Source organism: Stigmatopora nigra, chromosome 23 (genome assembly GCF_051989575.1).
Source record: "Stigmatopora nigra isolate UIUO_SnigA chromosome 23, RoL_Snig_1.1, whole genome shotgun sequence".
NCBI lineage: Eukaryota > Metazoa > Chordata > Actinopteri > Syngnathiformes > Syngnathidae > Stigmatopora > Stigmatopora nigra.
In genome coordinates, this window is record NC_135530.1 from 1,855,775 (window position 1) to 1,880,000 (window position 24,226).

General features: G+C 39.6%; 1 protein-coding gene across 7 annotated transcripts in view; it reads left to right on the plus strand.

Annotated features, from left to right (window-relative positions):
- The first annotated feature begins 906 nt into the window (after window positions 1–906).
- The window catches only part of magi2a (membrane associated guanylate kinase, WW and PDZ domain containing 2a), a 31,196-nt gene continuing 7,876 nt past the window's right edge, over window positions 907–24,226 (plus strand). For all 7 annotated transcript variants that reach the window (XM_077709933.1, XM_077709935.1, XM_077709934.1 and 4 more), the window contains exons 1-7: window positions 907–1,213; window positions 2,453–2,566; window positions 17,351–17,530; window positions 17,942–18,131; window positions 21,017–21,096; window positions 23,824–23,881; window positions 24,085–24,206. In XM_077709933.1, the coding sequence (XP_077566059.1) occupies window positions 17,437–17,530; window positions 17,942–18,131; window positions 21,017–21,096; window positions 23,824–23,881; window positions 24,085–24,206 (544 nt within the window). In that variant the 5' untranslated portion in view covers window positions 907–1,213; window positions 2,453–2,566; window positions 17,351–17,436. The remainder of the gene's footprint in view (window positions 1,214–2,452; window positions 2,567–17,350; window positions 17,531–17,941; window positions 18,132–21,016; window positions 21,097–23,823; window positions 23,882–24,084; window positions 24,207–24,226) is intronic.

Here is a 24,226-nt window from a genome sequence, read left to right on the forward strand (position 1 = left end):
AATTCACACTCCGTTCTCCGAGTATCCAATTAACCACAGCACACTGTTTAATGCAAACAGTTTGAAAGGTGTCGGGCCAGATTGGGATTAAAATCCACCTGCCAATTTGCTGCTATGCAACACTTTATTGGATTGGATAACTTTATTCATCCCGTATTCGGGAAATTTCGTTGTCACAGTAGCAAGAGGGTGAGAATACAGACACAGAAAAAGATATTTTAGACATAAATAGATAGGTAATAAGTAAGAAATATATATACTACATACACATACACGTGTATATATGAGCACGTATATACATAGATGTACATGCATGCATACGGTAGGTCCTAACAAATTGCTGAAAGAGCTTCGAAGGGACTCCACAGACTAGTTCACTTGTAATATCTAAGAGAGAGTTTAATATCTAAGAGAGAGTTTAATATCTAAGAGAGAGTTTAATATCTAAGTACTGTTTAACATCTAAGTACTGTTTAACATCTAAGTACTGTTTAACATCTTAGTACTGTTTAATATCTAAGTACTGTTTAATATTTAACATCTAAGTACTGTTTAACATCTAAGTACTGTTAAACATCTAAGTACTGTTAAACATCTAAGTACTGTTTAACATCTAAGTACTGTTTTACATCTAACTACTGTTAATATTAGAGCCTAAATGGTTAAAAATTAGATTTATTTTTTTAATAAAAAATCGTACATTAATAAAAAAAATGGTTATAGGGCATATACAATTTGAAATGATCCAAAAACGTATAAAATACAGTAAAAAAACATTGATAAATTGACAGGTATGTATTTTTACTGTTAAAGTTAATGTAACAGACAAAATCAAAGTGCTGTAGTACCCTGGCAGGGTGAAAGGGGGAGCTTCTGCTTCTGTCATTTGGGACCAGACGACGTCTCTCCCAGTGTGATGGTCTAACACCGCCAGAGCATCATCAGCATCCGCTCTCCCTCACTTCCTCTTTTCCTCGCTTCCCCGTCTTTTTTTTCCTCCTTTTTTGTGGAGTACCCGAACACACGGACTGACACGGTGTGTGTGCGGAGGTGGGGGGTGGCGGCACGCATCTGGCCGTCCGCGGCTCGATTGCGAGCAGAGATTGGGTCAGACGACCGGCGGATTTCTCCCGCCGTCGCCTTCCCGCCAACTGGAGATAATTAGATCGGGAAACCTGTGGCGAGAAGAAGGACGCCGACCACCGAAAAAGAGGTGCCGTCCATTCAAGTGTGTCGTGTTATTATTTTTTTATCATTATTTTTTTTTGTCAGCCTGCGGATGGGTTTCAAGTACAAATTGTCTGGCGGGGTGCCGTACGGCGCCTTTTTTTTTTTTTTTGACCGAGACGCAGATGCGCTCTTTAATTCGTGTCTCCTTCATTAGGATGCTGCAAATTAGTTCGGGTCTAACGGACGACCGCTCGTTTTTACGTGTGTCAATCATTAATCTCATTGATATGCTTTGAAAACTTCCAGACTGGGTTACCTTGAATATTTTTTTAAAAAAACAACATCTATTTATGACAGTCGGGCTCGTAGACTCGTCTTGCGGAATCCCTGGAGTCACGTTAGTCATGCTATCCCCCCTTTCCGTCGTTTTTAAATGTGATTATACGGATGCGTGGCAGAGAAGATGGATGGCGTATTTGTCAGGGGAACCCAACAAGGGGTCAAGTTGATGCTTGTTTTAGCTCTGTACTACACCCCCCCTCCCGCCTATATTTTTCCCCCCTTTTGGATTTACCCTGAGGGTCCATCTCTCGCTAATCCCCCTACCTTCATTTTTCTGTTTTCCTGCTGCCTTCACTTTATTTTTCCTACATGCTGAGCCAGCGAGATGAACGAATTCCTCCTGAAAAGCCATTCATGGAACTTGCCATGGCATGGCTAGTGATTTACACACACCAACGTTTTGCATGCACTTGTTCCAATGAATGTCTCTGCTAATCTGATTGATGACAGGTTTTGGAGTATCAAACATCTTTTAGATGTTCTGCTAAAGAGAAATTTCGGTGACCGGACTTTTGGTTGCCGGTCTTTTGGTTGCCGGTCAAATGTACTTCGATATTAAACAGTACTTGGATATTTAACATTACTTAGATATTAAATAGTACTTGGATATTAGACAGTACTTGGATATTAAACAGTACTTAGATATCAAACTCTCTCATGAATATAATTTTGAGAGCTGGCTTCAACAGTAAACTCTCTGTCACCATTTGACAGGCGACCAAAAGGCCCGGCGACCAAACGTCCAGCGACCAAACGTCCGAGCACCAAAATTTCAGTTGTCGGGTTTGTCCAAAATTGCTGCATCAAAAACAGAGAAGTTGATGATGAATTGACTCTGATTTCAAATCACAACTTCAAACCTCTCAACAGTTTTTCTGTATTTTATATGAAAAACATCTCCACCAAGTTTGGTACTAATGTCCTCCTGTGTTCCTGCAAGGTGGTGTGAATGACAAGGACCTGCGGGCCCTACCTGACTCAACCTGCATTTCCAGAAAAGCTCAGTGGACCAGGAGCTCAACAAAAAGTCATCTGGGACAAACTCTACCTTCCTGTGAGTTCCTACATTCTTTATTTTTTCTTCCTCTTGTCGAGTTGAGGTTTTTCTTGGTGGAGCGTACTCTGTTTTTCGTATCACGTCCGTTTTCTTTGCAAACAATCTTGCAGCATATGCTGTAAGGTCAAGCGTGCATTATTTAAGATGCCCTCAAGCACTGTTTGAGATCCTCCTCTTGGTTTCTTCCCCCAAAACGAGACTAAAATACCTTGACTAGCGTCGACTGCAGCTTCTTTCGCTATCGTTTCAAGTGGCGTGGAGGTCATCGATTATCTGTCATGGGGGAGGAGCTTGATTTAGAAGTGAGATCCGACTCTTGAATCTCAAGCGTCCACCTGGCGTTAAGACGCTGGATTGCTAGAGGAGACAGTTTAGTGGTGGAAATGAACGGTTTGGAAGGATGCCTCGGGGTTGATATAGACCAGGCGTGGGCAAACTACGGCCCGTGGGCCACATCCGGCCCGCTAGGCCTTTTAATCCGGCCAAATAATGTTTTTTTTTCCCTAAAATGGCGCCGTCACGCGGAAGCCAGTGGCAGTAGCTCTGTCAACTCTTGTTTGTTTTTCGTGTTTTATAGGCCCTTCTATCTTTTTAAAAATTATATTTTAATATTTCTTAATACATTCCTTTTTACTTCACTTTGTAGTACTTTATACTTTTTACTTTAATAATGAGTGATGAGTATGTTAATACTTTAGTCCTTTTTTTCTGTTTATGTTTCATATGTACTGTTAACGGATGCACTTTTTTATATGTATCCTATCTTGTCGCTGACCCGGCCCATCTGTCAGATTTTTTAAGTCAATGTGGCCGTCGGGCCCAAAATTTTTGAACCTTCTTTGATACGCCATGCTTAACGGAGGTATCTGGACAGTTTTCTGTCCTAAACATGGTGGTGAATGTCGAGTTACGGATAGAAGCTGGGTTATTATATGGTGACGGTCCGAGAGACCCGATTTACGCCGATTCTGAAGGTGTTCCGTCAACCAAACGTTGCGCATCAGATAAATCGGGATCTCCGATGCTTTGTTGTCATTCTTTTGTCTAATCTCAACGCCGCTGGGGGAAATGAAAAGAGGATTCAAAAATTGCGGATTTGAGCTTTTTAGCCCTCCCCTTCCTTTGCATGTCGTCCACTAGTTTTGCTATTGGAGATTAATAACATGCAACAAAGCTAGGAAATCATACTTATTGCCAAGCGTGGGGCTTAGCGTGGAAAGCAGTCCAAATGTTTGCTGTGGGCAGAGTCGGTTGTGGCCAATATTCCATCTAATTTTTCGTTGGTCTGGGCAGAAAGACAACCTCCCTGAGTGCACTGAGTGCCATTGTGAGTGACATCATCATTGCTCGCTATTTGTACACCAGTATCACAACTTAAGCAGGTATATGTCAATGTTCCCTTTAATTTTCCATGTAAAACATGCTGTAAAACACGAAAAAACATAAAAGTGGACAGAGATACTGCTACTGGCTGAAGTGTAAATGGCGCTATTATTGGGAAAGGGTTAAAAAACAAAGATTGGATTTTATTTACTGCGCGCCATATGATTGCTGCTGCGCAGAGAAGACGAGAGTAGTGCGCAATTGGTTGTCGCCCACGTTTTGTGTCTTTCTGGGGCGACTTGACTTCTCCAAGTTGTGATGAAAAGATAACATTGTCTGCAAATACTTGATGAGATGCATAAGATAAACTCCCAGGCTTGTAAGATAATATTACGCCAAATGTACTCCGTGTATTTTTATAGTCGCACATTATGTACATTATAGTTGTAATTTGCATGTTGCCAAACTACACTTGATATTGCTTATTTGCTCAAAAATATGAGACTAATAACCTAGAAAATAATGGCAGAATTTGGAATATTTTCCAAAATATTTTTTGATTCAAATGCCATAACCATATTACAATGTACAGCAATTACAAAATAATGTTTTGTTCGAAAATTCCAGAAAAGTATTTTATAATCGCACATTAAGTACTTTGATTACTGTAATATCCTCAAAAATACACTTAAAACAGTGTCAGGATTTGTATTATTTTCCAAATACAAATGTGCTTGAGCAGAAAGTAGACATTTTCCGTGTTTTTTTCTCGTTTTTTTTACTATTTGACAGGTAAATTCATGCTTCACATACTAATGGAGCAACTTGGGCTAAGTGAGGGGGCTGTGAAATGGGTGTGGGGGGGCGTAAAGCCGATGGCTGGCGCTTTAGACAAATTGCCTGGTTGAAATCCAAGGTCAGAGCGCTAATAGCTCGGTTTCCGTGCGAAATCGGGCCTATCGTCTGGTAATCCACGCAGATTTGATGTAAGCGATAGACGATGGATTGAACAAGTGTGCCAAGACCGATAATGGCGGCAGGCACACTTGAATTATTGGGTGTTTGTTGATTGAAACATTTGGAATCGGCTCGGTGGTGTCAAAACTAATCTGAGAAAGCTTGAATGTCAAGCAAATTGAAATGATTCTCTCCAGGTATTTGCTCGCTCTTCTTCTTCTTTGCTTTTTTTATATTTACGTTCTTTGTCCTTCCACCAGTGGAAAATTAGCACAACAATATGTGACCTTTTTGGACAGTGGAGTGTTGAATAATATTATACTGATGGGTTAGGGGGATGGAATGGAGGCATGCTATTGGCTAATGGCAGGTCATTTGGGGAAGGTGGTAGATGTCCCATTTGTTTTGGCTGGGAGGGGCGGAGGAGGAGTGTAGAAAAATGCTGATTACTTTTGTTTGTATGTTGTTTTTAAATATAAAAACAATTATGCAATTCAGTTAGAAAAGTCATAATTTTACCTGGTTATTTCAGATCCTTCATTTTTATTTTATTACAATTTTCCATGAAAATTACTGAATTTTTTTCCAGTCAAAATGGTTTGGACGTCTAGCACCATCAACAAAAACCATAATAATGGTCGCTGGACATTTGGTCGCCCGGACGTTTGGTCGCCGGACGTTTGGTCGCCGTTCTTTTGGTCGAGTTTACTGTTGATGCCAGCTCTCAAAATTATATTCATGAGAGAAAGTTTAATATCTAAGAGAGAGTTTTATATCTAAGAGAGTTTTTTATCTAAGAGAGAGAGAGTTTAATATCTTAAAAACTGAGTTTAATATCTAAAAAACTGAGTTTAATATTTAAAAAACTGAGTTTAATATCTAAGTACATTTGACCAGGGACCAAAAGACCGGCCACCAAACGTCCGGTCACGAATTCAGAAGCTCATCCCAACAATTCCATCCAGCGGTATAAATGGGAGTTAATGGAGGGTTTGATTCTATCTGCGTGTTTTTTTTCTTTTGATTGGCATTAGGAGCACCAAGGCTGTTCCATAATGAGATGGAACATATGTTCCATCTCTCCACCAACGTATTTATTAGTTCAACCAGCTTCGAGCGGAGGAATTGCGAAAAACAAGCGCTTTGCTATTCTCGAAACATCACCCGACCAATCACAACAGTTTTTCTGCTTGTGCTCGGACCGCCAGATGTCTAATCAAGTCATTAGCGTGCTAATAAAGCGACTAGCGGTTAACTCTCCCTCGTATAGTGGTTTTGGAAGCGTTGGCTAAGTTGGAGGTTTTCCTCGACTAATATTTATGAGAGCAACAACGGGTTATATAGATGGCAAAGATGCCTTTAATCAGATGCTCAATTTCTGTCATGCATTTAATCTGTCCCCTTTCTCTTCTCCCTCATTGGAGTCACGGTGCTGGTTTCCATGACAACATTTTCCTCTCCCCGCCTGCGTCAGAGGCTCGGCTGCTAAAACTCACCTCTCTTCTTCTTCTTCTGTGTTCAGTCTTACCCAGATATGGGCAAACAACGGCCCGCGGGCCACATATGGCCCCTTAGGCTTTTTAATCCGGCCCGCCGACGTTGTCCAAATGTTTTTTTCCAAAATGGCGCCGTCACGTGGAAGCAAGTGGCAGTAGCTCTGTCCCTCTTATTTGTTTTTCGTGTTTTACAGCCCCTCTATTTTTATTAAATATCATTTTAATATTTCTTAATACATTCATTTTTATTCTACTTAGTACTTTATACTTTTTACTTTAATGATGAGTGACGAGTATGTTAATACTTTAGTCCTTTCTTTCTGTTTATGTTTCATATGTACTATTAACGGATGCACTTTTTTATATGTATCGTATCTTGTGCTGACCCGGCCCAATCTCTCACATTTTTAAAGTCAATATGGCCCCCCTAGGCCCAAAAGTTTGCCCACCCCTAAGCAATGGCAGGCACAAGTGAGTTTTTCCATTCATAAATTTAGTTTTGCGTTTATCTTTTATCTATTTCGAAAAAAAAATGACTCGGCCCCACTCTCTCTCCATTCTGTCGTTTCGTCATCTTTTTTGAATTAAAAATCTGGCTTATCTTCTAAAAAAAATACAATATTTCACTCCTACCAATCAGAACACGCACTCTAAATTCAAAACGCTACATGCACACTATGCATTATGAAAAAAAAATCAATCTTTATAGCATACGAATGACTAAAACCAGAAAAAGCAGTTTCCCAATAGACAAAATAAATGACCGTAATACTAAACATGCAACGTTTCCCCCAATTATAAGTGAGATATGGCCGAGAAACACAATTAAGGTGTTTACATGGCAGCTTGTGTAATTACTATGCTCCCTATGACTAATAATATCCCTATTAATCGGGAGCATATAAATATAGAAGTGTTTTTTTTCTTGGTGCAGACTTCAGAAGGAGGGACTGCTGGCCAGAATAAAAACGCCCTTTTGGGAAAAAGAGTGCAGTCTCTGGCCATGAATATTAAAAGGCGGACCAAATCAAGCGTCCCTTTTTGTCCTCTGCGCACACCCCAGCCACCAGTAGGGCGGACATTTTCCAAAAAAAAAACACCTGGGAGCTGCTATATAACTTCTATGAATATGTACATGGCTATAACAATTGGCCAAAAAGTCCCAAAGGAAACATATGGAAGTTGATTAAAATAGCCTTTAGAAAATGTTTTTTTATGGACCGTATTTTCACGACTATAAGGCGCACCGCATTATAAGGCGCACCTTCAATGAACGACATTTTTTTGCATATATAAGGCGCACTGTATTATAAGGTGCACTGTCTATTTTGGAGAAAATTTAAGACTTTTAAGTGCGCCTTATAGTGGTGAAAATACGGTAATTGCCATTGACTTCCAGGTATGAAGCGCTCACTACTTTACAGTCACCTCTAGAGCCAGCCATTGTTGATGTTTTGGATTTTTTGGTATAAAATTTTAGGAAAAGCTATGATAAGACATTTGTTTACGAAAAACTGCTTTTAATTCAGAGCAGAACTATTTTCTATTCCTATTCCAATCTTGACCGTGGCTAATTTGCACAGCAAACAATCAGTGTCTCTAAGCTATTTGTTTTTACGCTTCCGGTGTTGTCGAAAAAAAAAGCCCAAAAAACTCCCTGCCGTTTTGGACTGATTTGCAGCGGTCTACCCGCGGAACATCCAAGCAATTATTTATCTAGCGAGATTGAAATCTTTGTATATGCGCTGCTGCGCTCTACTTCTCCGAAGAGTGCGCCTCACGCAGACTCGCCGTCAGAGTGTTTGACCGAAACATTAATGAAATATTCCATCAGAGTTTTGGTTGCGTGGAAGCTGGTGGAGTGACGTTGTGTCACGTAGTGCGTGGCGATAACGCCAGTTGTCGGCGCTGCTTGGTGGGAGGCCGACTATGGCGAGCCAATGCAGATTTTCTGGTGCTCGGTCGTTTGGTCGCCAGTCTTTTTGTCCCTTTTGGTCGCCGGTCAAATGTACTTCGATATTAAACGGTACTTAGATATTAGACAGTAGTTAGATATTAAACAGTACTTAGATATCAAACAGTACTTAGATATCAAACGGTACTTAGATATTAGACAGTAGTTAGATATTACACAGTACTTCGATATTAAACAGTACTTTGATATTAAACAGTACTTAGATATTAAACAGTAATCAGATATTAAACAGTACTCAGATATTAAACAGTACTCAGATATTAAACAGTACTTCGATTTTAAACAGTACTTCGATTTTAAACAGTACTTCAATATTAAACAGTACTTAGATATTAAACAGTACTTAGATAATAAACAGTACTCAGATAATAAACAGTACTCCGATATTAAACAGTACTCAGATAATTTACAGTACTCAGATATTAAACAGTACTCAGATATTAAACAGTACTCAGATATTAAACAGTACTCAGATATTAAACAGTACTCAGATATTAAACAGTACTCAGATATTAAACAGTACTCAGATATTAAACAGTACTCAGATATTAAACAGTACTTAGATATAAAACAGTACTTAGATATTAAACTGTCTTTCTCTTAGGTATCAAACTCTCTCATGAATATAAATTTGAGAGCAACCAAACGATCGGCGACCAAAAGACCGGCGACCAAATGTCTGGTCACAGATTTCCTAGGCGTTTCAGAAGAAAAGCTTTGAAAATGTGAAGTTCGTCGGCCTCCTTTTACCCATTCATCAGCGGCCACCCTAGCCATTTGTCACCATGGCGATCCGTTGCGTAACACTTGGCCTCTCTTTTACGTGTTTTATCATCTGTAATATCCTGCCCGCATATCTGGCAGCTCTCTAGATTGCGTTGCTGCCCCCCACGGGGGCTGATTAAACTTTCATCCCGTCTTCAAAGACGACAACGTTGGCGTGGCGGGAGTCGTAGAGTAGCCAGCTTTTGTGACTCGACAGAAAGAAAATATGGATTTTAAAACAACTAAAAAAAAAGATTGGAACTTTGTCTTATTTGCGGAAACTAGAAAACTAGTAGATAGTAGATTGCGATAACCATGTGATAAAATGAGATTGAAGTCAAAATGGACATTTAAGCACCGCCAGTGGCAGCCAATTAGCTAAAATAAAAGTTATAATATCATATAATACAAAAGAAAGCCACACAGGAAATATAAAAACCTGATTTATCTTTTCTTTTAGTCGATTTGGAATGCGATTTGGCTTTTGGTGTGAGAAAAGCCAAGATGCCGTCACAACTGTCAACTGGCTTGGCAGGAAAATAAGTCGATTGGCTTGAACCTAACGTAGTAATTGCTTTAATATGCGGCTTTTACGAGTACGCCATTCTGGCCGTTTGGCTTTGAAAGGCAACGCCTCACACCGGGGCCAAAAAGTCGTTTCCATCATTTGTCTGAAAATGTCAACATTTATGAGTGTGGCATTCAAATGAAGGCCCTACATAGCGCCAGTTGGGAAAACCTGTATTAACCGGCTCGCTCCGGGCGTGTGGACGTAGGCCGTAGGGCAAGCTCGGCAAAAACTTTTAAGGAAACCCACAAAACAAGCATCCATCTGATACTTTTTTCCCCGCATGGCAAACTCCCGCGTTTTGGGTCTTGTGAGGGTGGACTGTGATCGATGAGGCTAGCAAAAGGTTGTTTTGATTGTAATTGCTTTATTTGACTCTGCTCTACTGCATTGGAGTCAAAGTGGAGGCTGGCTGATTTATCCCGAAAGCATTGGAACGTAGGCCACCACTGGGACATTTTAGGATACCGCTTTATTTGCCATTTCGACAGCTGGGGGGCAAAAGGGAGGATTTAATAAAGGCCATGGAGCAGCAGATTTGCGGACCTTGGATTCCAACTTTTTTTGGGGGTGGGGGAATGACCAGTTAAAACAAGCCATGGGTAAACTATGGCCTGCGGGCCACATCCGGCCCGCAAGGCATTTTAATCTGGCCCACCGACGTTGAAAAATAGTTTTTTAATATTTTCCCAAGATGGCGCCGTCACGCTGAAGCCAGTGGCATTCGCTCTGTCCACTCTTATTTGTTTTACGTGTTTTTTTTTTTTATATTTCTAAATACATTCCTTTTTACTTTACTTTGTAGTACTTTATACTTTTTACTTTAATGATGAGTGATGAGTATGTTAATACTTTAGTCCTTTTTTTCTCTTTATGTTTCATATGTACTGTTAACGGATGCACTTTTTTATATGTATCGTATCTTGTGCTGACCCGGCCCATGGGTCAAATTTTTAAAGACAATGTGCCCCCCCCCCACGCCCCAAAAGTTTTCCAGTAAACTGTAAACTCTGTCACCATTTGACCGGTGACCAAATGGGACCAAAAGACCGGCGACCAAACGTCCGAGCACCGACCAAATTGTAAAGAGTAGCTGGTGGATGCATTTCTGTGTAAAAGCCACCTTTGCGGGTGAGTCAGCCCAGAAGCGTGCTTCTCTGTGTGTCAAGTAGCAAATGCGCATTCATCTCCCCGTCATTGATCCCGCCGTGTCCTTGTCCGACACCCGGGCCCAATCGGCTTTTAACGTAGCCGCCGTCTTTTGCCGTTGGCGCCCAAAGGCGATTTTCTCACTGTTGACAAAAGTGAGATGTGGCGGGAAAATGGCAGGCCCTGGCGTCCCCCCGCTGTGGCCGTCCCACCCACATTAGTATTCGGCGGTGGTATCTTCCTGACACTGTGTTCCTTCATGCTTCTCCCGGAGGATTTCCAACTCAAACCCTCTAGCTGGAATCTGGCGTCCTCATCTCCCTCCCTCCCCCCTAATTTCATCAACGGGTCATGTTGATTTTGCGTCACCGTGGCGACATTCGCCCGATGTCATTTGCCTGTGTCCTCGTTGCGATCTTGACTTGGGGTATCAAAGTCGGTTTGGTCGGCGGGCCACGTTTATACCAACCAGATCTCATGTCCAACATTTTATTTTTGGCCCAAAACAGGGGCGATGAGTTAATTTTGCGCTTTTCCCCGTGACCAGACGTTTGGTCGCCGGTCTTTTGGTCGGTGGTCTTTTGGTCGCCGGTCAAATAGTGATAGAGAGTTTACTGTTGAAGCCAGCTCTCAAAATTATATTTATGAGAGAGTTTAATATCTAAGTACTGTTCAATATGTAGGAGAGTGTAATATCTAATAGAGAGAGTTTAATATCTAAGAGAGTTAGTTTAATATCTAAGACAGAGAGTTTAATATCGAAGAGAGAGAGTTTAATATCTATGAGTTTAATATCTAAGCGAGAGTTTAATATCTAAGCGAGAGTATAATATCTAAGCGAGAGTTTAATATCTAAGTACTGTTTAATATCTGAGTACTGTTTAATATCTAAGTACTGTTGAAACCAGCTCTCAAAATTATATTCATGAGAGAGAGTTTAATATCTAATAGAGAGAATTTAATATGTAAGAGAGAGTTTAATATCTAAGTACTGTTTAATATCTAAGAGAGAGTTAAATATCTAAGTACTGTTTAATATCTAATACTGTTTAATATCTAAATACCATTTATTATCTAAATACCATTTAATATCTAAGTACTGTTTAATATCTAAGTACTGTTGAAACCAGCTCTCAAAATTATATTCATGAGAGAGAGTTTAATATCTAATAGAGAGAATTTAATATGTAAGAGAGAGTTTAATATCTAAGTACTGTTTAATATCTAAGAGAGAGTTAAATATCTAAGTACTGTTTAATATCTAATACTGTTTAATATCTAAATACCATTTATTATCTAAATACCATTTAATATCTAAGTACTGTTTAATATCTATGTTCTGTTGAAACCAGCTCTCAATATTATATTCATGAGAGAGAGTTTAATATCTAAGAGAGAGTTTATTATCCTAAAGAGAGAGTTTAATATCTAAGTACTGTTTAATATCTAAGTACATTTGACCGGCGCCCCAAAGACCGGCAACCAAACCTCCGGTCACGCAATTTTGACGTGTCTGATTTATCTCGTTTCCGACAATAACCAGCCAAAAACAAGTATAGACATCGAATGTATAACTTGATTCTAGCAAGATTCACTTTGTTTATCTCATTAGTTCATTCCTAGGGGATGTCCTATCTATTGAAGTGCCAATGAGTTGCCTTTGAACAAAAGCTAAAATCTTATCAGAAAGTAAAAAGGAAAAGCTGCAGCCAAAGATGTGATTTTTTTTCCCTTCCCAGTCAGGGGGCGTTAGCGAGAAGTGGATTCAGTTGTCAAGAGACATAATCGAGGCCAATGGCGAGGCTACGGCGAGTGGCGATGAAGCTCGACATGCATTTTCGCAGTGCATGAACCGCTTGACATTTGGAAGGACCTTTTCTCTCTCCCCCGGTTGCCCAGAGAGGAATTGGAGCAAGGCCGGAGGGCCAGAGGACTAAATGCTCTGGTCCGGGCTGCAATCAGAGCGTGTCGTAGGAACCGAGAAGACTCGGACCGTCACCCATTTTTTTTTCCACACAACGTTTACCCAAAGTGGATTTGATAATGAGCGTCCTCTGAGGGCTTCCGAGTGGGTTCAGTCGGCAACTCCTTTCTTATTTCTTTTCCATTAACTGGTTACGCTCGCTCACTCTCTGTTAGGTTGATGGAAAGATTGCGATAGCGCCTTTTGAAACCTCCATAGAGGGTTTGGGGTGTTTTTTGGTTGTTTTTTTTAATCCTTTTGTAGAAAACGACAGCTTGGCTAAGTAGCAATTTGGGCAAATTGGTTGAAAATGAGACGGAGCCGGATGGTAAATAAAGTCAAAGGAATAAGCATTGATGGTGACTGGACATTTGGTCGCCAGTCTTTTGGTCAAAGGTCAAATGTACTTGGATATTAAACAGTACTTAGATGTTAAACAGTACTTAGATGTTAAACAGTACATAGATGTTTAACAGTACTTAGATATTAAACAGTACTTGGATATTAAATAGTACTTAGATATTATACAGTACTTAGATATTAAACAGTACTTCGATGTTAAACAGTACTTCGATGTTAAACAGTACTTAGATATTAAACTCTCTCTCTTAGATATTAAACAGTACTTCGATGTTAAACAGTACTTAGATATTAAACTCTCTCTCTTAGATATTAAACAGTACTTCGATGTTAAACTGTACTTAGATATTAAACTTACTCTCTTAGATATTAAACAGTACTTAGATATTAAACTCTCTCTCTTAGATATTAAACAGTACTTAGATATTAAACTCTCTCTCTCTTAGATATTAAACAGTACTTAGATATTAAACTCTCTCTCTTAGATATTAAACAGTACTTAGATATTAAACTCTCACTCTCTCTCTTAAATATTAAACGCTCTCTCTTAGATATTAAACTCTCTCTCTCTCTTAGATATTAGACAGTACTTAGATATTAAACTCTCTCTTTTATAGATATTAAACTATGCTCATGAATATAATTTTGAGAGCTGGTTTCAACAGTAAAGTCTGTCACCATTTAACCAGGACAGATGGTCGCCACCTTATGTTTTACGCTCGATATCATAACCCGACGGGAATTTGGAGCCGTTTCGCCATGTGTGACTATGACCTTCTTCCCTTGTCACTTTTTAAGGACGAACTGATCCGTCTTTATGACGAGGCCCATCACAGATCTACTTTCAGGAGTAAACAAATGTAGTTTTTTTTTGTTTTCTTCGGTAGTTACGAAGAGTCACCTCCAATCCGCCATGTCCGCCGTATCCCAAAGTATGACATTCCCAACCCTTCTCTCTTCCCGACCCCGTGTTATTAAGCCGATTATGATTCCACTGTCATTCTTATGATGGAAGGCCTGTAGACATATTTTCATTTGATTGGTTCTTTCTAATCATTATCACAAGTGCTAGAAATTAATGGCGATGGAAATCCTCATTTTTTTCTCATTGGGTTGCACTTTGGGAATTGGTCCTCCGTTCTTCTATTTTAGGAAATCAATGGATTATGGGATAATGCTTTTATGAAAAGATTTCTATTCAAAGTACAGTATAATTCATAATTCATCAAATTGCCGCTTCGTTATCGCGGTTAATGTAGGCCAGATATGGTCACGATAATCGAAAAATCGCAAAGTATGGCCTTCCTCTTATGAGTTCTAACATGGATTTTCACATTTTAGGAACTTTAAAATAATAATTATATATTATAATTATAATAATAATTAATAGCAGAAAAAATGGCCAAATACTGATTTTTGTGATAATTCAAGACATGATAATAGAGGGATTACTTTTGTCCAAAATCTTTGACCCAACGCCATTATTCTATCAAGTAACCTTTTAGAACACAGGTGTCAAAGTGGCGGCCCGGGGGCCAAATTTGGCCCGTCGCATAATTTTGTGTGGCCCGATTTAGTCAATCTTGGGTGCCGACTTTCTGTTTTAGGATCAAATTAAAATGAAGAGTATAGATCAGACATGGGCAAACTACGGCCCGCGGGCCACATCCGGCCCGTTAGTCTTTTTAATCCGGCCCACGGACGTTGTCCAAATGTTTTGTTTAGTTTTTTTATTCCCCAAAATGGCGCCGTCACGCGGCAGCCAGTAGCAGTAGCTCTGTCCACTCTTATTTGTTTTTTTTTTGTGTTTTACAGCCCCTCTATCTTTTTAAATGACATTTAAATATTTCTTAATACATTCCTTTTTACTTGACTTTGTAGTACTTTTTACTTTAATAATGATTGATGAGTATGTTAATACTTTAGTCCTTTTTTCCTCTGTTTCATATGTACTTTTAACGGATGCACTTTTTTATATGGTATCATATCTTATGCTGACCCGGCTCATCTTTCAAATTCTTAAAGTCAATGTGGCCCCCAGGGCCCAAAACTTTGCCCACCCCTGCCCTAAAATCATAGTCAGTTACTCTCTTTTCACTCTTTTTTGATAACCGGCGACTTCTCGAGTCAAAATCTGAAGAAAACTCAACGCTTTCAACCTGACATTTGACCACAGAGGCCAACAGATTGTGTCATTGTGCGCTAATGTAGCGTCGCGGGCAGGATTAGGCTGACACAGCGGCACGTTTCTGTCCTGGCCGTGGACCCCGACACAAACCCCCCACCCTCTCGCCTCTTTTCCTCCCGGCTCTCTTCTAAAAACCAAACAAATGACATCAACGGTCCGCAGTCTCAGCTTTTCTCTCACCCAGTCGGATACTCTTTAAACGACGGCGTTCATCCCTGAATGATGGAAAGTCGCTCAACAAAGCGCATCTTATTTTGGATGGCGGGGGTGCGATGAAAGGAGCCTTTTAAATCTTCCCAAGGACGAGGACAGATGAACACGGGCATAGGTCAGTTCTTATTGTGTGTCGACCAATCCTGGCAAGCGACCAGTTATGTATAAGTTTTGGAGAAGGAAAAAAAGTTTAGTTTGTCACGCAAAGGGGGGGGATCCGACGCGTTAATGTGAGCCGACAAGCCGCGAGAAACGGTAGCACGCCGAGAACAAAACAGCCGAAAGGCTTTTATCAAGCGGAAACATGAATAAAACGGCTTTTTAATGATATGACTGGTTTCGGACTAATGAGTGCAGCCAAATATTACACCAGGGGTAGGGAAGCTATGGATCGGGAGCCATATGTGGCTCAATATCTAAGTACTGTTCAATATCTAAGTACTGTTTAATATCTAAGTACTGTTTAATATCTAAGTACTGTTCAATATCGAAGTACTGTTCAATATCTAATTACTGTTCAATATCTAAGTACTGTTCAATATCTAAGTACTGTTCAATATGTAAGTACTGTTTAATATCTAAGTACTGTTCAATATCTAAGTACTGTTTAATATCTAAGTACTGTTTAATATCCAAGTACTGTTTAATATCTAACTACTGTTTAATACCCAAGTACTGTTTAATATTGAAGTACTGTTTAATATCTAAGGACTGTTTAATATTTAAGTACTGTTTAATATCTAAGTACTGTTTAATATCTTAGTACTGTTTGATATCTTAGTACTGTTTAATATCTTAATACTGTTTAATATCTAATCGAGATAGTTTAGTATCTAAGTACTGTTAAATATCCAAGTACATTTGACCGGCGACCAAAAGACGGGCGACCAAACGTCCGTTCACAATTTCTTCACGTGTCGTGCGTCCGACAACGTTCCGACAGGGTTGAACTTTTCATCATGAGTTTGCCAAAATGACTCTGACTGATTTTTCTCCCCCATTTCCATTAGCCGTGTTAATATACATTCACATTTGATGAATATCCTGGCTTGGAACCATTGGGAAAAAAAATGGACCAATAAGCACGGCGTCCGATAAAGTGCAAAGAAAGCAGCTTTGGGGCCCGTCGAGCGCCGCCTCGGCGGACGCGTTTGTCCGCCTGTTAATCCGTGACGCTAATGCCGGGGCATTAGGGCTGCCCCTCACTTCCTAATTGGCTAATGGCGGGATTACTGGGCGTACAATGGACCCCGCTGACACTTTTTGGACACTCAAAACCCGAGGCTTTAAAGCGCTGGGAGAATCCAGAGAAGCAAAATGGAAGCGCTTCTTGTTCCCACTTTTGTTCCGCGTAGCTCAAAAACAATCCAGAACAAATTACGGTGACTATTGTTTTCCTCTCTTGACGTCTGTTTTAAGTGATTTTTTTTAATTTTTGTAGCATTGTTGAAATCTAAAACCTCACAATGGTTAAAAAAATGTTAATTTAGAACAGGGGTAGGGAATCTATGGCTCGGGAGCCATATGTGGCTCTTTGGATGGGTGTATATGGGTCTCTGCCTTTTTAAAATCATATTTTTTCTTCGTTAGACTCTTTTTGAATAAATTCTCTCATTGATACTCATTGATTAGCAACAGTGAAATAATGTTTTTAAAAGAATTCAGACTTTTTTTTTACTTTTAAAGTGGTGAAATGAATAATAAATGCTCACATTTTCATGTATTTGTACTTTTAAATCCTGAATATTTCTCTCAAGGAATAATATTTAAAGATATGAATTGTTTATGGCTCTCCTGATTTAGAAGCACATATTTTGTTTGCAGATAACGTCCAAACCTCCCGTTGATTTGTCGCTAAATGTAACGGATCGGTCGCCAAAGCCAGCAAGTGCAACAAGTTGTTGGGCGAGATGGAAAAAGCTAGCGTGGAGACCCCAGAAGAGGAGGAGGAGGAGAAGCCTGCCGTCGTCGTCGTCAACGGCAACGGCATCGCCCTTACGCCAGGTAAGGTTTGATGTATTTTAATATCTAAGAAAGAGAATTTAATATCTAAGAGAGGGAGTTTAATATCTAAGTACTGTTTAATATCTAAGTACATTTGACCGGCGACCAAACGTCCGGTCATGACTTTCTTGGGGTTTTTCTGTTTTTTTTGGACTAATCTGATTTCCCAAACGGAACCCGCTTGATGTAATTGGGGATTAGAGGAGTCCAATTTTCGTGGGATAATCTGCCCGAAATCTTCCCTGCAACCTGTACACTTTTGTCAATCGAAACTTAGTATTGCATCGAAAATTCACAAGCCAAGATGGCTGCTAGCGGTCAGCGGCTGCCAATGAGGCCTCATTGTTATTATTTTTTAAAGTTTTAATATGATGAAGCGTATTTTCTATAAGTCTCACTTCTTCTCCACAGAATCGAGCGAATATGACGAGAAGAGTGCGACGGGTGACACCACGCCCCAGCGGGAAGACGGCGAGGTGGACCCGGGCCGCTCCCCGAAAATGGCCATGGCGCCCAAATTGGGGGAGGGCGACGAGCTGGGACCGCTACCCGACAACTGGGAGATGGCGTACACGGAAAAGGGAGAAGTCTACTTCATTGAGTAAGTCACACATTCCAAAATTACTCAAGTTTGTCAGTCAGCTCGGTCAGTACCGGTCAGATAGCTTGAGCGAAAAGACTCCCCCTCCCCTCTCCTCCCCTCCCCTCTCCTCTCCTCTCCTCTCCTATCCTCCTCACCCATAGCGGCCCAACCCAACTTGATTCAACATTGTCACCTATGTGACCTCTATCACCTATCTCTGTACTGTATGGGTTACAAAATGTAAACTAACAAGGCCAGTTCTATATACTTTTTTGGACCTATTTCAAAAGTGGGCTATCAAAGTGCAGACTTTTAACAATTTTGACTCATTTAAGAGCACCTTTTTTGAATGATATTTCACCTATTTCATTAAACACAGCTGTGTATGATGACAATGAAGGCATTTTATTTGATATAAAGGCATAACATCTCTTAATACTTGGCTTTAACTTCAAACTATTCCACACAATGTAAGTTTTCCTGAAGAGGAAAACTTTCCTCAATACTAGTGTGACACAAGTACAATTAGTGGATTGCAATCAGGTGCTTCTCTTGACCAACCCCCACTGGTTCAAGTTTGTCAGTCAGCTCGGTCGGTACCGGTCAGATAGCTTTAGCAAAAACCTCCCCTCCTCCCCTCTCCTCCCCTCTCCTCTCCTATCCTCCTCACCCACAGCGGCCCAACCCAACTTGATTTAACATTGTCACCTATGTCTGTACTCTATAAGTTAAAAAATGTAAACTAACAAAGCCAGTTCTATATATTTTTTGGACCTATTTCAAAAGTGGGCTATAAAAGCACATACTTTTGACCATTTCGACTCATTTGAGAGCACCTTTTAAGAATGATATTTCACCTATTTTATTAATCACAGCTATGTAAGATGACAATAAAGGCTTTTGATTTGTTATATAGGCATAGCATCTCTTAAAAATAGGCATTCATTTCAAACTATATATAGGCTTTCATGAAGAGGAATCTTTCCTGCAATACTAGTGTGACACAAATGCAATTAGTGGATTGCAATCAGGTGCTTCTCTTGACCAACCCCCACTGGTTCAAGTTTGTCAGTCAGCTCGGTCGGTACCGGTCAGATAGCTTGAGCGAAAAGACTCTCCCTCCCCTCTCCTCTCTCTCCTCTCCTATCCTCCTCACCCACAGCAGCCCAACCCAACTTGATTCAACATTGTCACCTATGTCTGTACTCTATAAGTTAAAAAAATGTAAACTAACAAGGCCAGTTCTATATATTTTTTTGGACCTATTTCAAAAGTGGGCTATCAAAATGCAGACTTTTAACCATTTTGACTCATTTAAGAGCACCTTTTTTTGAATGATATTTCACCCATTTCATTAATCACAGCTATGTATGATGACAATGAAGGCATTTTATTTGATATAAAGGCATAACATCCCATAATACTCGATTTTCACTTCAAACTATTCCACAAAATGCAAGTTTTCCTGAAGAGGAAAACTTTCCTCAATACTAGTGTGACACAAGTGCAAACAGTGGATTGCCATCAGCTGCTTCTCTTGCCCAACCCCCAATGGTTCAAGTTTGTCAGCTCGGTCGGTCGGTCTCTTCTGGATAGTTGGTGCAAAACCAAAAGCTGCCCCCTCCTCCCACCCTCACTGGCCCAACCCCCCTCCATTCAACTATGTATTATCCTGCCTAGTGTAGTAAACTGTCAAAGAAAGTTCAAGACTTTTTTTAGACCTATTTTGAAAGTGGACCATCAAAGTGCAGGCTTTTGACCATTTTGACTCATTTAAGAGCACCTTTTTTAAAAATATATATTTTTCACATATTTCATTATACACAGCTGCATGGGATGACAATAGAGGTTTTTCATTCAAAAATAAAGGCATAGCATCCCTGAAAAATAGTCTTTAATTTCAAGCTATTCCACAAAATGCAGGTTTTCACCCTGCAAGTGCAATCAGTGCATTGCCATCAGGTGCTTCTCTTGCCCAACCCCCGCTGGTTCAAGTTTGTCAGTCAGCTCGGTCGGTACCGGTCAGATAGCTTGAGCAAAAAGCTCCCCCCATCCCCTCTCCTCCCCTCTCCTCCCCTCTCCTCTCCTATCCTCCTCACCCACAACGACCCAACCCCACTTGATTCAACATTGTCACCTATGTCTGTACTCTATAAGTTAAAAAAATGTAAACTAACAAGGCCAGTTCTATATATTATTTTGGACCTATTTCCAAAGTGGGCTATCAAAGCACATACTTTTAACCATTTTGACTCATTTAAGAGCACCTTTTTTGAATGATATTTCACCCATTTTATTAATCACAGCTATGTATGATGACAATAAAGGCTTTTGATTTGTTATATAGGCATAGCATCCCTTAAAAATAGGCATTCATTTCAAACTATGTATAGGCTTTCATGAAGAGGAATCTTTCCTGCAATACTAATGTCCTACGCGTGCAATTAGTGGATTGCAATCAGGTGCTTCTGGCAGCCCAACCCCCGTTGGTTCAAGTTTGGAAGTCAGCTCGGTCGGTACCTTTCAGATACCTTGAGCGACCCGCCCCACCCCCCACCCCCAAAAACAAAAAAACATTCAAATACATTGCGCCAGATTCCCTTACTTTTTCCAGCCTTTTTCTGACAACTCATCTCATCATTGACTATTTTTTTGCCTGCTTATGAATTATTTTCTAAGCATTTTGGTTCCTTTCCAAGTTCCGTTCCGCATTGTGCTATAACGAGAGCCGCCAGCAAATTAAAAGTATCGACGTCTATTTTCCCTTCTTCTCCTCACCTAAGCGTCCCATCCACTCAATTAAGACTCGCCAACCTTTCTCTCTTTCTCTCATTTTTTTTCCTTTCCCTCTCATGCTCACCCATGTCTCATAATTGATCCATTTTTCTTTTTTTTTTGCGCAGCCACAACACCAAAACCACGTCATGGTTGGACCCCAGGCTGGCCAAGAAGGCCAAACCACCCGAGGAGTGCAAGGAAGACGGTCAGTTCCTTCCGCTTGTATGCATTTATGTCAACCGTTCGGTAGAATTCTTTATCCTCGCGTGGAATCGGGACGCCCACACGCCCCGTCTGTGCCTGACAGATGACCTTTTCTCACGTTGTGTCTGTAAAGAGCGCCACCATAGTTTCTCCTCTACTAATTTTATCAGCGCGGTATGGTCAAATATCTGTTTTAGGATCAAATTAAAATGTATGAGTATAGATCAGGGGTGGGCATACTTTTTGGGCCCGGGGGGGGCCACATTGACTTTAAAAATTTGACCGATGGGCGGGGTCAGTACAAGATAGGATACATATAAAAAAAGTGCCTCCGTTAACAGTACATATGAAACATAAACAGGAAAAAAAGGACTAAAGTATTAACATACTCATCACTCATCATTAAAGTAAAAAGTATAAAGTACTACAAAGTAAAGTAAAAAGGAATCTATTAAGAAATATTAAAATGTAATTTAAAAAAAGATTATCTTGTGGAAAAAAAAAAAAAAACAACATTATTTGGACAACGTCGGCGGGCCGGATTAAAAAGCCTAACGGGCCGGATGTGGCCCGCGGGCCGTATTTTGCCCATGGTGGTATAGATGTATATTAAATTTCCTGATTTTCCCCCTTTTAAATCAATAATTGTAATTTTTTCGTCCATTTTGTCTGTTTTTAGTTCAAAAATCATTTAGTAAAGTCTAAAAGAATATATATATATATATATATATATATATATATATATATATATATATATATATATATATATATATATATATATATATATATATATATATATATATATATATATATATATATATATATATATATATATATATATATATATATATATATATATATATATATATATATATATATATATATATAAAAGCTCAAATAAACATTGTCTTTTAATCCATTTATAATCAATAATTGTTGCTGTTAAATTCAACAAATGCTATTTTTTTCCCCATAAAACTCACCTTGCGTTTTGTTGTTATTTCCCTTTTAAAGAAAAAAAATCCTTTTCTTCAAATTTTGCTATTCATCCTCAGCATAAAATCCAACTATACAACTTTAAAGCGCTTTTTTTCTGTTGCCTCAACGTTCCCGCGTGCGTTCCACATCACAGCAGCCATGTTGTTTCATAAACGTCTTGATATTTGGGCCTGCTTTCAGCATAGCGACGCTTCTTCATCTTTTTTCCTATTTGTCGGCATGTTATTGGCTTTTCTTCCAAGCCGGCTCAAAATGTTGTTGTTTTTTTCAAAATTCTCGCTCCCCCGCCGTGCGTAAAAAAAAAAAACACCTCTCACAAACGGCGTGTTCTATCCTAAACCTCCTACAGGAAGGCTAAACGGAAGAAAGTTATGCAGCTGTGCTTCAGCACCCTTACAGAGATAGACGTGCTATTCCATTTGAACTGGGTCAAAAAGTAACAGAGTTAAATTGGATTGGAAGTTTAACGCTGTCCATGGTGCTGAATGAACACAAAACTACTGCTAATCATGACAGGACGTTTGGTTGCCGGTCTTTTGGTCCCTTTTGGTCGCCGTTTTTTTTGGTCGCTGGTCAAATGTACTTCGATATTAAACAGAACTTAGATATTAAACTCTCTCTTAGATATTAAAATATTTTAACGAAATTGGGCAAACAAATGTTGTTGTGAATCCAAGTTGTCAATGGAAAGTGTTTGGTCAAAAATCCAAGATTTTTGCAGGTTGAAAATCAATTTTTTTTAGAATAAATTGGGAATTAAGGCCATTAAAAATTAATGAGAAAGTATTTTTATATATTTCGCCTTAATGCATGTAGCATAATGAGGATTAGATGAAAGTTGTAGGATTTAACATATTTTGAAATGGTACTTTTTTGATCAAAATGTTACCAAACTGGTCATTTTTTGGTCAAAATATTATCAAACTGGTCATTCTTGGTCAAAATGTTACCTATATGGTCATTTCTGGTCAAAATGTTAACAAATACTGGCCATTTTTGGTCAAAATGTTACCAAACTCCACTCCAATATTAAATAGTGCTATATTAAAAGATAAGCGAAGAAATATGTTGGCACACCACCCACATTTTAACAGGTGAGTTATTATCGGGTAACCTCCTTCACCTTGAGCGCTGTTGTGGGCTGTGAGTGGGGTGAGGGTGTGAGTGGCCTTGTCATATATGATTGAAGGGTGTATTTCCAGAACCTCCACGCGCACCTGAGGACGCTAGATGGGAATGACGGAATGTGTCTTTGATGAACAGCCAATCAGAGCCGGAATTTGCAAACTCTTATTAAAAGTGGAAAGTAGCTTTGTGAGAAATTGATGGTATTTTCTAATCATTTTAATGATGAATGACAATTTTCCAAGTTTTTCAACCAACTCTAATTCTTCTGTTAGTGTAGCACAACAAAAAAGACGAGCTCCACTTTTGTCTTTGACAGTTTTTCACGTGTAGGAGGAGGACATTGTGTATATGTGTGTGTATATGTGTGTGTATATGTGTGTAGTAGTAGTAAACTAGGCCAAGGAATATTACATAAGCACGCAATAACCAACCATATAGAAACATGGAGCATAAATATCATTTCTTTCAAATTATTTGAGTTTTTATCCAATTGATTTATGATCAAATGAAAATACATATTTGGAATTCAACTCCTTTTAACTAGGCTACTCTTTTTTTGCCTTTTTGTTTGATGTCCATAACCCTTTTTTTATATTTTCAGAGCTGCCATACGGCTGGGAAAAAATCGACGACCCCATTTATGGCAGCTACTACGTGGAGTAAGTAATACATATTTCAAGACCAAAATAAAATGTATTTTATCTCTTTATCCCACCCCGCGCCAAAGCGCTTCTGCGGCTGCCTTGCGTAACATGGCGGCGGGCCACTTAATTAATCATCTGAGTCGGAGAGACGAGCTCGCCGCAGTGTCTCGTCGGGGTGAACACATGAAAAGATTTTTTTTTTTTAAATGTATTTGCAGCCACATAAATAGGAGGACCCAGTTTGAGAATCCAGTTTTGGAGGCCAAGAGGAGACTCCAGCAAGAGCAGCAGATGCAAAGTCAGGGACTCTCCTCACTGCCGCTTCCCGCCATCTATCGAGGTAATCGTTGTCCCGTGCTT